A 14,141-nucleotide genomic window follows, 5' to 3' on the forward strand; every position below is an offset into this window, starting at 1 on the left:
CCTTACCATAAGCACTTATTCTTCACTGCATAAGTTGAGTAGCCAGCCATTAGTTCTTCCCATGATCTTTGGGCCAAGGCCAAAGATGTTTTGCGAACCTGTATACTTTAGATTCCAAGGCTCTGTACAGGAACCCATTTTATATTTGGATGGAAAAGAAATTTTACTTCCAGTTAATGTTCAGTTATTTGGTAGTAGCTATCTGGGTTATTTGTTGGAAAGAATACTAAGGCTGATCCTATATGCTTCAAGACAGAGTGCCAGAGTTACATAGCAACATCTGCTATGGGTACCGGATTGGGGTGATGATGATGGAATTGATGGTTGGAGGTGGTGGCAGTATGAATGCATCCTTGATGGTCCTGCCCTGTGGTGAGATGCTAGGAGATTTCTCCTCACCATCCTATAGGATAACAACTTCCTTGCCTCCAAACACCACAATGGGTTAAGAAACCCTTGGCTTTGAGCGTTAGGGAGATAAAGGAAGAGATCTTTCAGGCCACCTAAATGGCCTCTGAAAATGGGAGGGCTGTCTTGTGAATGGGCTAAATTTTGACCGTGGTAGCATGAATAAGTACTTAATTAAGGGGACTGAGTCTTACATTGTTCCAACTACAGGATACATCCGGAACTCCTAATGGAATTGTATTCTCCATCTCCCTTTAAACTTATCTTCACCCTTAAACTTAGGCAATAACCTGTGAAGAAGGAAGTTTGTTGTGGGAATCAATTCTGAGTATGTTTGTCATTCTCAGTGAGTCCTCACCTTTGGGTCCCTGACACTTCCTCTTCTTTCCTACTTCATGTTTCCTAGTTTTGCCAGCAAGCCTTTTGTATACTGTCTAGTATTTCTTGAATTTCTTGGTTTGCTGTGATTGAGCATTAATACATCGGCCTTGATTTAATAAAATGTATTAAGCTTCTATTATGCCAGATATTGTCCTAGATGCTTGGTGTAGCTGCAGCAGGCTCTAAGTTCTTATCTGCCAGCCAGACTCCCATGCTCACCTGATGTCACTGTCATTGCTTCATATGTCTTTGTTCAAAGGCTTGGGCTTCTGCTTTTGCTTATATTCTCTGGGGTTCTCATCTAGTTAACTATCTGGTTACTATCCCTCCACCCTTTGGCTTGCTTTCACAATTCTTCCTGTGGGAGTTTAGAGGCAAGTCTCTGAACCTCATTCCCATAACTGGGATCCTGCAGCCTCTGCCTATAAATCTCAGGAGCCGACTGCCTACTGTCAGACTTTCAAGAATTAGTCTGTCAAAATTTCTTACTCCATTCCCTCCCTATACCCCCATACTTTATCTGGCTGAATGCCTTCCTAAGCCATGCTTATTCACACTTTCTATACTCTGGGCTGAAATTCCACTTTCAACTGGACCTGTACCCCAGTGCCTCTTCAGGTCTAGTGGGTAGGTCTAATGTCAGGCCTCTCCCCTAATCCCAGTCTTAACCGTGTGTGCCTTACGTTTTATCATTGATAAATCTTGAGACATGATGGAGTTAAAATATGTTTCAAAAATCTAATTGGCAATCCACTCTATCATCCACTTTACAATAATATTCTTATTGTAACTGTGGTTAATATTATGTTCTAGCTATATTTTTTGCTAGAAGGTGAACTGTTAATGGTGACAGCCTGAATAAAGTTCTAGCCTATGAATGCTTTTAACTAGTCTTAGATAAATGTAGGCTCATTGTCAGAAATGATATTCTCACGTATGGTACATAACTAGTACGGAACTATGACTGTTGTAACATGTTGGAGATAAAACAAAGAGCAGTTAAAAAATGCTTAACACAGTCAAGGAATTTTTACCTTGAAGAGCTCCTGAAAAATCAGTGTGGACTCTCGTCCAGAAATTTTTGTTACTTTCCGTTAAATAGTAGGTGCTTTTGGCAGGCTCTTCCAAACAATCTGGCTTAAAAGAATCAATTTATAAAACAGTTGATTCAGAATCATCAAAACTGGTTTCTAACCCATACTTTCCAGGAAAAACAACCCCATGTGCCATTGTACATTATGTCCAAGATACACGATGGCTGCCTTCTTGAATAACAGCCGGCTTTCCTCACAAAAGCCTTCTTTTTTTAAGAAAAATAATATCCACTGATAATTTGTGAAGAAGATACAAAATAAGACAGTTTCCATTTCCTTTCTTGCCCTTGCCTCCATACCTAGTATCAGATAATGAGTGATTGAAAATTCTAAATATTTTTTATTTGAAATGGGATTTAATTGATTTGAAGGACCTCAACATTCAAACTTCCTATGGTATTGGAAAATCCTGACCTGGATCTGGGGTGGCAGGAAATCAATACATAATATTGCTTTCAAAGCTATTCTGGAATTCAGGACAAGGGCTTGTATTTAGTTAGTATTTAGAAATGGGTGTTCAAAACTGCTTATTCCCCATGAAAAAATGTGTAGAGAAATAGGTAGTAGGTGAAATTAGGGCCTCCTGGGCTCCTTTACCACTTTGCACAGTTCCGTCCCATAGATGACTGTTCTTGAGCTGTAAGCAGTTTGTGCCTCATTGCCATCTGGCTCAGCCATAAGGTGAACTGAACGGTTAGTGGTAGGAAATACTGCTCTAAATTTGTCACGATGTACTAGCACAGACCCAAAGTCAGTAACTTCTTGACATTCCAGAAAACATTCTCATGGCCATGAGTTAAACTTCATGGAATGTCTCTTTCCAGTGGATGATGAAGTCGTTTAGCAATGGTTACCTTTTGTGGAAGAAAATCTTGTTAAAAATTAAGTAGTTCCAGGAGGGTTTGAAGTTTGTGCTCTTGTTTTTTGAAGTAGGCACACTACCAACTGTATGTACCTTTTTTAGATCAGAGAAAATACTGATGCACCGATACGGTAGTTTGAGAGGGTGACGGAGGAAATTCCTGTTTTCCTTTTCCCATTTGATCATCTGATAATATATTGAGTTGATGCAGAACTTCTAGAAGTCCTTCTGTAGTTCTGTCTTTAGTCAGCTCAATAATGAAGACATCGTCAGAGCAGGTTAGCATGGCTGGAAGCTCAGAAAGCACAGTATCTGGGGATCAATAGCAACTTCAAGAGCAATGGGAATTCCTGACTGACCCTCTTACTTCTCTGCTTTCATGTCTGCTCAATATTCTCTACCCCTGTATGTTACATCTCTCCCCTTCAGTTTCTCAGGTGTGGTCACATTTTACATCTGAAACTGCTCTAACTACAGGAACTAAACTTTGAACCCCTGTGTCCTCTTTACATGTCTCCCAATGTGCTCATAAGTTGTGCAGTTTCCTTGGGATATCTAGTCCCTTGATCCATCAGTATTTTCTCAGCCTGAAAACCACCTTCTCCCAAGGAGAAGGGGTTGATTATGACTAGAATGTGAAGAAAACTGTGCGATTTGTGTGGTCTCCCTACCAGTGCAACTTGTCACCCTTGAATAAGCACAGCTCACAATGAGAGGTGTTTATTTTCTCAGGAATAATGAATTCTGGTCTCCTATGAGGAAAGGCTTGGTGTTGGCCTGTCCTTTCAAAACTACAGACACTTGCTGCCCTTTCCCTCATCATTTCATGCAGAAGCAATTGTTTCTTTCCTCTTGAGGCTTAAATTCTTTACCAGAGAAACATCCCAGCCCTGAGTGTTTGTGGGCCAGTCTGATGCTTTTGATTTTAGTTCTTCTTGTGATGGAAAACCTGCTAGAGGTGTGTGTGTGCATAGCATGTGGTCACTAATCTTGCCTGGTATGGGGAGTGAGGTGACCAAGGCTATGAGGTAAGAGAGTTTGCAGAGTGTCTAAGGGCCCAGGAATCAAGATCCAAAGGCTTAGAGTGCACGAGGGAGTTCCTTTTATGTAGGAACCAGCATATTAGTAACTATTTAATAATAATGATATTTATTGAGTCCTTACCTTTTATCAGCAACTATTCTATTCACCTCACACTGTAGCTCTCACTTCACATTGAAACTGCTTCGCTTCAGTAAACACTACATGAAGCATTTTACATCTTGACCATCCATAGTCTCCTGTCTTCCACCGTGCATGTTCAACTACTCCCACTATGGTTGGTCTCTGACTTCATCAGGATTTCTTATCCACTGACACCTCTCCCTTTGCCCTATCCATAACCTCCTACTGTCTCTATCACCTTCCTCCATATCTAGATAGTCCATAGCTCATGGTTCAATAACCTTCTGGCTAGTTTTCTAATTTTCCTACACCTGTATCTTTTGTCATATCCATCTGACAAAACGCTAGAGAATGCAAATATCCATTTATTCTATGTCTGAAACTGAGAGACGATGGAGAAAATCACTCATTTGGGCTCTCAGCACTTCAGCATTCCAGTTATGCTTATCTGGCCACTTTTCTGTCCCTTTCTCTTCAATGATACATCAGAACGTCTCCACTCTTCTCGGTCTTCCAGTCTCATTTATCCCAACGCTGCTCTCAGCTGATGACTTCACCCCTTAGTTCACAAGCAAATAGAAGCATCCACCGGGAACTTCCTCAACTTCCCATCACCAAACCATCATGCGGACGTGTATCTGCACCCGTGCCCATCCTGTGTTCTCAGTCTTTTGCTTATTCTCCCCCCTCACAGCCAGACTTCTCAAACAGATGTTCACATGTTCTGTCTCCATCTCCATAACTGTTCCTTAATCCTTGATCCATTTCAAACTGCATTCTGTCCACTTTGTGACACCAGCACAGCACTTGCTGAGTTGATGAAAGACCACCTTGTGGACATTCTTCAGTCCTCATCTTATTCCCTGGCTAACTCCTCTTCTGCCTGGGCTTCAAATGGGGGTGGCCTTCAGATTATCCCTTGACTCCCTTTTTTTCCCGCTCTACAGCCTGAACTCTCTTCCTAAGTGACTTCATCTATGTGATAGCTTCACTTATAGATTATAAGCCAGTGACTCCCAAGTTTTATCTACAGCTCAGCCTTTCATCTGGTCCCCAAGTCCTGCTCACTTGAAATTTCCACTGGAGTATCTCAAAAGTTCCTCAGAATCCTACATGTTACCCATGACACCTTCTTCTTCCTCAGCCTTCAACTCTTAACCATCATATTCAAGTCATTACCAACTAGTAGATTACCAAATGAGTAGATTTTACCACCTAAATATTTCTTGAACCCATTTTCTTCCTCCTCTGTTGTCAGGGCCCTAATCTAATACGCCATCATCTTTTTAAAAAATTAATTAAGAAAAACTTTTGAAATAATCGTAGATTCACATGTATTTTAAGAAATAGTAGAGATAGAGCCTGTGTACCCTTTACCCAGTTTATCCCATTGGTAACATCTTGCAAAACTCTAGTGCGATATCACAACCAGGATATTGACATTGAGATACAGAATGTTATCATCACCACGAGGATGCTTCTTGCTTTTCTTTTTTTTAAATTAATTTTTTAGAGCAGTTTTAGGTTCCAGATTGAACAGAAAGTATAGGAATTTTCCCATATATCTCCTCCCTCTACACACGCACAGCCTCCACATGTAAAATTGGTATAACTGCATTGACATATTATAATCATCCAAAATTCATAGTTTACATTACGGTTCACACTTGGTGTTGTCCATTCTATGGATTTAGACAAATGACATTTATCCACCATTATAGTATCATACAGAGTATTTTCACTGCCCTGTAAATTTTCTATGCTCTGTGTATTCATCTTTACCTCCCCACAGTCTCTGACAACTACTGATATCTTTTTGCTGTGTCCATAGTTTTGCCTTTTCCAGAATGTCATTTAGTTGAGAATCATACAGTATGTAGCCTTTTCGGATTAGCTTCCTAGTAATATTCATTCAAAGTTCCTCTGTGTCTTCTCATGGCTTGATAGCTCATTTCCTTTTAGTGCTGAAAAATATTCCGTTTTCTGGACGTATAACAGTGCATTACCCATTCACCTACTGAAGGACATCTCCTTAAACGGTCACTTGGCCATCCCCTTAGTGTTTCCTTCTGACCATACTTTCTCATTTTTTACAGTATTGATGGGCTGAGAATTTTCCAAATCTTTAATTTCTGCTTCCTCTTTGCTTGTCTTTAACTTGCACTATATTTATATTTATTTATATTGTACGGTCAGGAGGAGCCAAGTCATACCTTCAATATTTTGCTTAGAAATAGCTTAAGTTAAATATCCAGTTTCATCACTTGCAGAAGTTTCTAACTTCTGCAAAACGCTAGAACATGAACACAATTCAGCTAAGTTCTTTGCCACTTTATAACAAAGATCACCTTTCCTCCAGTTTCCAATATCACGTTCTTCATTTCTATCTGTGACCTCATCAATATGGCTTTTACGCCCAGCATTCTACCAGCATTCTGTTCAGGGTTACCTAGGTATTCTCTGAGAAGACTGAGGCTTTCTCTACAACTCTCTTTTATTTCTGAGCTTTCAATAGAATTGCCCCTAAAAGTCCAGTCACAGCAATGCAGACTTTTTTCTAGCACGCACCTCAAAACTTCCAGCTTCTGCCCATTACCCAGTTCTAAAGCTGCTTCCCCATTTTTAGGTATTTGTTACAGCACTCCATTTCTCAGTACCAATTTCTTAGTCTATTTGGGCTGCTATAACAGAATGCCATAGACTGGGTGGCTAAAACAGCAGACATTTATTTCTTACAGTTCTCAAGGCTAGGAGGTCCCAGATCAAGGTGCTGGCAGATTTGATGTCTTGTGAGGGCCTACTCCCTGGTTCAGAGATGGCTGTGTTCTTGCTCCTAATACCATCACACCGGGGGGTTAGGATTTCAACATATGAATTTGAGGAGGATATAAACATTCAGTATATAGCAAAATATAGTACTTTAAAATTCTTATTTAAAATATGTTTGTTTTTTTTTTTTTTTTTTTGTGGCTCTGAAAAGAGCCTTTGGGGTAAAATAAGATGTTCTAGTCCGTCTCTTTCACGCTTACTTCGAACTGGTGTATTTGGTGACCGCCTTGGTGCCTTCGGACACGGCATGCTTGGCTAGCTCGCCGGGCAGCAGAAGGCGCACAGCTGTCTGGATCTCCCGGGACGTGATAGTCGAGCGCTTGTTGTAATGCGCCAGGCGCGACGCTTCGCCCGCGATGCGCTCGAAAATATCGTTCACGAAGGAGTTCATGATGCCCATGGCCTTCGACGAAATGCCGGTATCTGGATGAACCTGCTTCAGCACCTTATATACATAAACAGAATAGCTCTCCTTCCGGCTGCGCTTGCGCTTCTTACCGTCTTTCTTCTGCACTTTCGTGACAGCCTTTTTAGAACCTTTCTTAGGAGCAGGAGCAGATTTTGCTGGATCCGGCATTTTCGCACAGGAGAATCCCCACACGCCAGTAGAAGTGATCCCGACTACCTAAAATATGTTTATTAAATAAACACTGTAGCAATAATAACAGGGAACAAATAATCGTGTAAAGAACTCACAATCTTACCTTCATCCTAACAAGTCTACTTGGGGAGCCTTAGTCTAATTATATCCTGGTGGCTGAGCTGCTATTCAGTATTTACTTTCCAGTGGTCATTAACTAATTACCTCTGCTTAAAATTAAAAAAAATAATTATATTGGTAAAAACATGTTTCATGTTATGGTTCAGGCTTAAGGAAGAAACAGGCACTTCTTTATTAATTAAAAGGAAATGAACACCCCCCCAAAATGTAAACTCATTGAACATGTCACTGATCCAAAATTTTGAAAACCTTTCTTCATGTTATACTTGGCAACACGCATTGTTACTTCACATTGCTTATCCACTCCCCAACTCACCCTTCCCCCATAAAAAAGAAAGCCAACAAACAACCTGTGTGACTTCGTAATTATCAATGGTTTGTTGAGACATCTCTGCTCAAAATCCTTGTCCTCACTCATAGCTCTGTTGTAGACCTCCTTTCTGCAGTTTAAGAAACACTACTGCATTAGGTATAACACTAATTTTGCTTTTATATTCCCTTGCCTGGTGGATAAGGGAATATAAACATTTAAAATAGTTCATGTAATATCTCAGTAGCATTAATTTCCAAATCAAGCAAAAATGTAAATAGAATAAAACCCGATTATAGTGTTTTGCTTGAGATCCGTTTTAGCCACAACTCTATTATACGGAAGCAATCATTTGAGTGATCTATTAACATTTTATAACCATTTATTAATTGCCTCACACTCTTCAGATACCACATAGTATATAGGAAGAATAAAAGAAAAAAAAATACAGTCAACCAACTGAGTCTGCCTGCACTGTACTACAGAACTTTCTGTGATGTTCTCTATCTGGACTGTCTCACGTGGCAGCCACTAGCCACATATAGCTATTGAATGGTTGACTTGTAGCTAGTATGTCAGTGTAACTGAACTGTTAACTTAATTTTTCTTAATAACAGCTTTATTGAGATATAATTCACATCCCATACAGTTCATCCATTGAAGCTGTACAATTCAATGGTTTTTAGTGCATTCACAGAGTTGTGCAGCCATTACCACAGTGAATTTTAGAACATTTTCATTGCCTCAGTAAGAAAGCTGGTACTAGTGCAGTCACTTTCCAAATTTCCCCGATTTCCTCAGCCCTAGGCAGGCACTAATCTTTCTGTCTCCATGGATTTGCCGATTTTGGACATTTCATATAAATGGAATCACAATTTGTAGTCTTTTGTGACTGGCTGATTTAATTTTAGTTTATTTAAATTTAATAGTGACATGTGCCTAAGTGGCTACCATAAGAAGCAAGTGAAGTAAAAGACCAAATACAGACGCTTAAGTAATGCTGAAGGTTAGGAGAAGATAATCCTGTAAAAGGGGCATGTGGAAAACATGTCAGAGAGATTGGAGATGAACCCAGACAAAGCCTAGAGACAAGACAGTTTCCTGAAGGAGGGTATGGTTAACAGTACCAAATACAGAGAGGTCAAGAAAGAATTATTTCAGCGTAGTGTTAGGATAAGAATCCTGATGACAAAGGGCATTGGAATGTGGTGGTTGGTGAAGAACTGACACTTTAATATTATTTAGAGATAGAGGGAAGGAAGAAAATTTCAAGATAGCTTGAGAGGGGTGTCAGGATTGATGCAAACTTTATTTTATTTTATTTATTTATTTAAAAAGTTTATTTATTTATTTATTTATTTTTGGCTGAGTTGGGTCTTTGTTGCTACATGTGGGCTTTCTCTAGTTGCGGTGAGTGGGGGCTACTCTTCGTTGCGGTGCATGGGCTTCTCATTGCAGTGGCTTCTCTTGTTGCATAGCACGGGCTCTAGGCTCACGGGCTCAGTAGTTGTGGCTCGCAGGCTCTAGAGCGCAGGCTCAGTAGTTGTGGCGCACGGGCTTGGTTGCTCCGCGGCATGTGGGATCTTCCTGGACCAGGGCTCGAACCCATGTCCCCTGCATTGGCAGGAGGATTCTTAACCACTGCGCCACCAGGGAAGCCCCAAATTTTATTTTATTTCTGATATTTTTAGTGTAAGCACGAGCTTATATGTAGGCAGAAGAAAAGGATCCAGTGTAAATGAAGACATAAAAGTTAATTGAGCAGGGTTCTGAAGGATGTGAGTGAAGGTAAAACTAAGGTCATTAGCCTAGGAGTAAGATGTGCCAAGGAAGATAGAAGTTACCTTTCTCAGAGTCAGGTGTAAGTGAAGAAAAAGTCGGTGGAGATACAGAGCAAGTTCTACATAGAGAGGAAACTAAAACAACTCATTTACTTAAAGAAAGCAGGAATGAGGCCTTCTGAGGGTAAAATTTGCTTCCTCCGACCATCACTGTGATCAAATGTGGATCAGGGAGGGCTGCAAAGTACTCCATGGGGCTAAGGCTATGGGAGGTGGAGGCATCGGTTACTTATATGTCTCTGGCTTTTACCAAATGAACATGTCACCTAAAAGGAACAGGCATTCTCAGGTACATAAAGCCACACGAGGTCTAGGTGTGTCATTTTTCACTTACTAGAAAGTGAAAATTAGCCAAAAGTTTATATCTAAGATTTTCAAAGACAAAAATATAGCTCCATTACTCATCTTCCTTCCACCCCACTCTCCTTTCTTTCCTCCTTCTCTCCTCCCTCCCTTATTTCCTTCCTTTTTTCCATGTATTCTTTGTATGCTTTGTAGAAAACAATGTGCCATCATTCTTTTTGCCCTATGAGAAAAACGGGCAACAAACAAAACACAAAGTTTGGGGAAAATCCAACGTTAATCCATACTATAATGAATATAGAATTTGATGTTATGAATTATAATAAAAATCCAGTATTTTCTTTATTTTTCTAAGTCACACATTTTCCCCCCTGCTTCCAATGATATAACAGTTATTGGAAGAGATAGAAAGTGCTTTGAAAACCTCAAATGACAACTATGCAAATATAAGAGAAAAGTATACTAATTAGTTGATATTGATTTAACTAATAACATTACTTTAGAACAAGGATTCTATATAAAAGTTTGAAAAGTTAAAGCCAATTTTTGTGGTATTCTCAATATGTAAAATTATATATTTATGTATGTATGTATTTATTTTAGGCTTTTAAAACCAAGGATGGATATCTTGTAGTCGGAGCAGGAAATAACCAACAGTTTGCTACTGTGTGCAAGGTAATCTATAATATTTGGGATGGGTGGATAATATATGCAACAACTCATTTTGCACAAAGCCAGGAAAATTCAGTTTTGCCTAGAGCAGTGTTGCTAAGTCTATACTCAAGACTTCCTGTGTTAGCACCTAAAAGTATGCTTTTTCTATGCTTACAAATGCTAAGGACAGGGTCTAAATTAGCACTCTGGTTTTGTAAAATTGATGTTTCTGGCTGTATTTTTAAATGAAGAATCATAGTAGCTTAAATTATGCTAAAAATTGACCTGTCTACTAGTCCAAACAAAAAGGGAAAAAATGTCATTTTAAAGAGATTTTTTTTTTTAATTTATTTATTTATTTATTTATTTTTGGCTGTGTTGGGTCTTCGTTTCTGTGCGAGGGCTTTCTCTAGTTGCGGCAAGCGGGGGCCACTCTTCATCGCAGTGCGCGGGCTTCTCACTATCGTGGCCTCTCTTGTTGCAGAGCACAGGCTCCAGACACACAGGCTCAGTAGTTGTGGCTCACGGGCCCAGTTGCTCTGCGGCATGTGGGATCTTCCCAGACCAGGGCTTGAACCCGTGTCCCCTGCATTGGCAGGCAGATTCTCAACCACTGTGCCACCAGGGAACCCCTAAGGGGATTTTTAATGCCAGGATTTTTTTTCTGAGAAAAAGAAAGGAACAGAGGAACTAGAAAACAACCAGAATACAATTAACAAAATGGCAATAAGTACATACCTATCAATAATTACTTTAAATAGAAATGGACTAAATTCACCATTCAAAAGACATGGAGTAGATGAATAGATAAAAACATAAGACCCATATGTATGCTGCCTACAGGAGACTCACTTCAGATGTAAGGACACACACAGACTGAAAGTGAAGGGATGTAAAAAGTATTTCATGCAAATGGAAACCAAAACAAAGCTCTGGTAGCAGTACTTATATCCAATAAAATAGACTTTTGTGATAAGAGACAAAGAAGGGCATTGCATACTGATAAAGGGGTCAGTCCAACAAGAGTATATAACATTTGTAAATATTTACGCACCCAGCATAGGAACACATAAATATAGAAAGCAAATATTAACAGAGCTAAAGGAAGAACTAGACATCAATACAATAATAGTATGGGACTTTACTACCCCACTTACATGAATGGATAGATCATCCAGACAGGTAATTAATAAGGAAACATTGGTCTTAAGTTAGACCAGATGTACTAAACAGGTATATAAAAAACAGTCCATCCAAAAGCAACAGAATACACATTCTTTCTCAAGTGCCCATGGAGCATACTCCAGGATAAATCATATGTCAGGCCACAAAACAAGTCTTAATAAATTTAAGAATATTGAAATCATATCAGGCATCTTTTCTGACCACAATGGTATGAAACTAGAAACCAATTACAAGAAAAAAACTGGAAAATCACAAATGTGTGGAGATTAAACAACATGCTGCTATAAAAATGATTGGATCAATGCAGAAATTAAAAGAATTTTAAAAAAAACTTTGAGACAAATTAAAATGGGAATACAACATACCAAAACTTATGGGTTGCAGTAAAAGCAGTTGTGAGAGGGAAGTTCATAGCGATAGATGGCTACCTCAGGAAACAAGAAAAATCTCAAATAAACAACCTATATTTACACCTCAAGGAACTAGGGAAAGAAGAACAAACAAAGCCCAAAGTTAGTAGAAGGAAGGAAATAACAAAGATCAGAGTGTAAATAAATGAAATAGAGACTAAGAAGACAATAGAAAAGATCAGTGAAACTGAGAGCTTGTTCTTTGAAAGGTAAACAAAATTGACAAACCTTAAGCTAGGTTCAAAAAAAAAAATCAGAAATGAAAGAGGAGGTGTCATAATTGATACCACAGAAATACAAAGGATTGCAAGGGACTATTATGGACAATTATATGCCAACAAATTGGACAACCTAGAAGAAATGAATAAATTCCTAGAAAAGTACAACCTTCCAAGACTGAATTATGAAGAAATAGAAAATCTGAAAAGACTGATTACTAGTAAGGAGATTGAATTAGTAATCAGAAACCTCCCAACAAACAAAAGTATAGGACCAGATCGGTAAATTTTGCCAAACATTCAAAGAAGAATTAGTGCCAGTCGTTCTCAAACTCTTCCAAAAATAGAAGAGGAGGGAACACTTCCAGATTCATTTTACAAGGTCAGCATTACTGTGATACCAAACGCAGCAAGGACACCACAAGAAAAGAAAACTACAGGCCAATGTCCCTAATGAACACAGAGGTAAAAATTCTCAACAAAATATTAGCAAACTTAATTCAACAATACATTAAAAGGATCATACACCATCATCAAGTGGGGTTTATTTCTGGGAGGCAAGGATGTTTCAACACACACAAATCAATCAATGTGATATATCATATTATTAGAATGAAAGAAAAGAATCATGATCATCTCAATAGGCATAGAAAAAGTATTTGACAAAATTCAACATTCATAATAAAAAACTCTTAGGTATAGAAGGAACATATTTCAACATAATAAAGGCCATATATGACAGGCCTACAGCTAACATCATGTTCCGTGGTGAAAGGTTGAAAGCTTTTCCTCTAAGATCAGGAACAAGACAAGGATGCCCACTCTCACCAAAGTTATTCAACATAGAATTGGAAGTCCTAGCTAGAGCAATCAGGCAAGGAAAAGAAAGAAAAGTTATCAGAATTGGGAAGGAAGAAGTAAAATTGCTTCTACTTGCAGATTACATGATTTTATAGTTAGAAAATCCTAAAGATTCCACCAAAAATCTATTGGAACAGTAAATGAATTCAGTAAAGTTGCATGATATAAAAATCAATATACAAAAATCTATTGTATTTCTGTATACTAATAACAAACTATCAGAAATAGAAATTAAGGAAACAGCCTCACTTACAATTGCACCAAAAAGAATAAAATACCTAGGGATAAATTTAGCCATGGAAGTGAGAGACCCATACACTGAAAATTGTAAGACATTGATGAAAGAAATTAAAGAAGACACAAGTAAATGAAAAGATATTATGAAAAGATATTCTGTCCTCATGGATTGGAAGAATTAATACTGTTAAAATGTCAGTACTATCAAAAGCCATCTATAGATTCCATGCAATCCCTATCAAAATTCCAGTGGCATTTTTTACAGAAATAGAACAATTATAAAATTAGTATGGAACCACAAAAGACCCTAAATAGCCAAAGTAATCTTGAGAAAGAAGAACAAGGAAGAACAGGGAGAAGGCCTCATGCTCCTGGATTCAAACTATATTACAAAGCTATAGTAATCAAAATAGTATGGCATTAGCATAAAAACGGACACACAGATCAATGGGACAGAATAGACAGCCGAAACTAAATCCACTCATATGTGGTCAGTTAATTTATGACAAAGGAGCCAAGAATGTACAATGGAGAAAGGGCAATCTCTTCCATAAATAGTGGTGGGAAATGGACAGTCATATGCAAATGAGTTAAACTGGACCACTATCTTACATCATATACAAAAATTAACTCAAAATAAAATAAAGGCTTCAATATAAGACC

General features: G+C 38.6%; 2 protein-coding genes across 5 annotated transcripts in view; one reads left to right on the plus strand and one right to left on the minus strand.

Moving 5' to 3' along the window:
• The window catches only part of SUGCT (succinyl-CoA:glutarate-CoA transferase), a 796,055-nt gene that overhangs the window by 228,258 nt on the left and 553,656 nt on the right, over window positions 1-14,141 (plus strand). For all 4 annotated transcript variants that reach the window (XM_057549882.1, XM_007187735.3, XM_007187736.3 and 1 more), the window contains exon 10: window positions 10,517-10,588. In XM_057549882.1, the coding sequence (XP_057405865.1) occupies window positions 10,517-10,588 (72 nt within the window). The remainder of the gene's footprint in view (window positions 1-10,516; window positions 10,589-14,141) is intronic.
• Window positions 6,905-7,353, minus strand: LOC130708588 (histone H2B type 2-F). The gene has a single exon (XM_057549883.1). The coding sequence runs from the start codon at window positions 7,313-7,315 to the stop codon at window positions 6,935-6,937; it is 381 nt and encodes a 126-aa protein (XP_057405866.1). The 5' UTR covers window positions 7,316-7,353; the 3' UTR covers window positions 6,905-6,934.

The sequence above is a fragment of the Balaenoptera acutorostrata genome, chromosome 7, assembly GCF_949987535.1.
Source record: "Balaenoptera acutorostrata chromosome 7, mBalAcu1.1, whole genome shotgun sequence".
Taxonomy (NCBI): Eukaryota; Metazoa; Chordata; class Mammalia; order Artiodactyla; family Balaenopteridae; genus Balaenoptera; species Balaenoptera acutorostrata.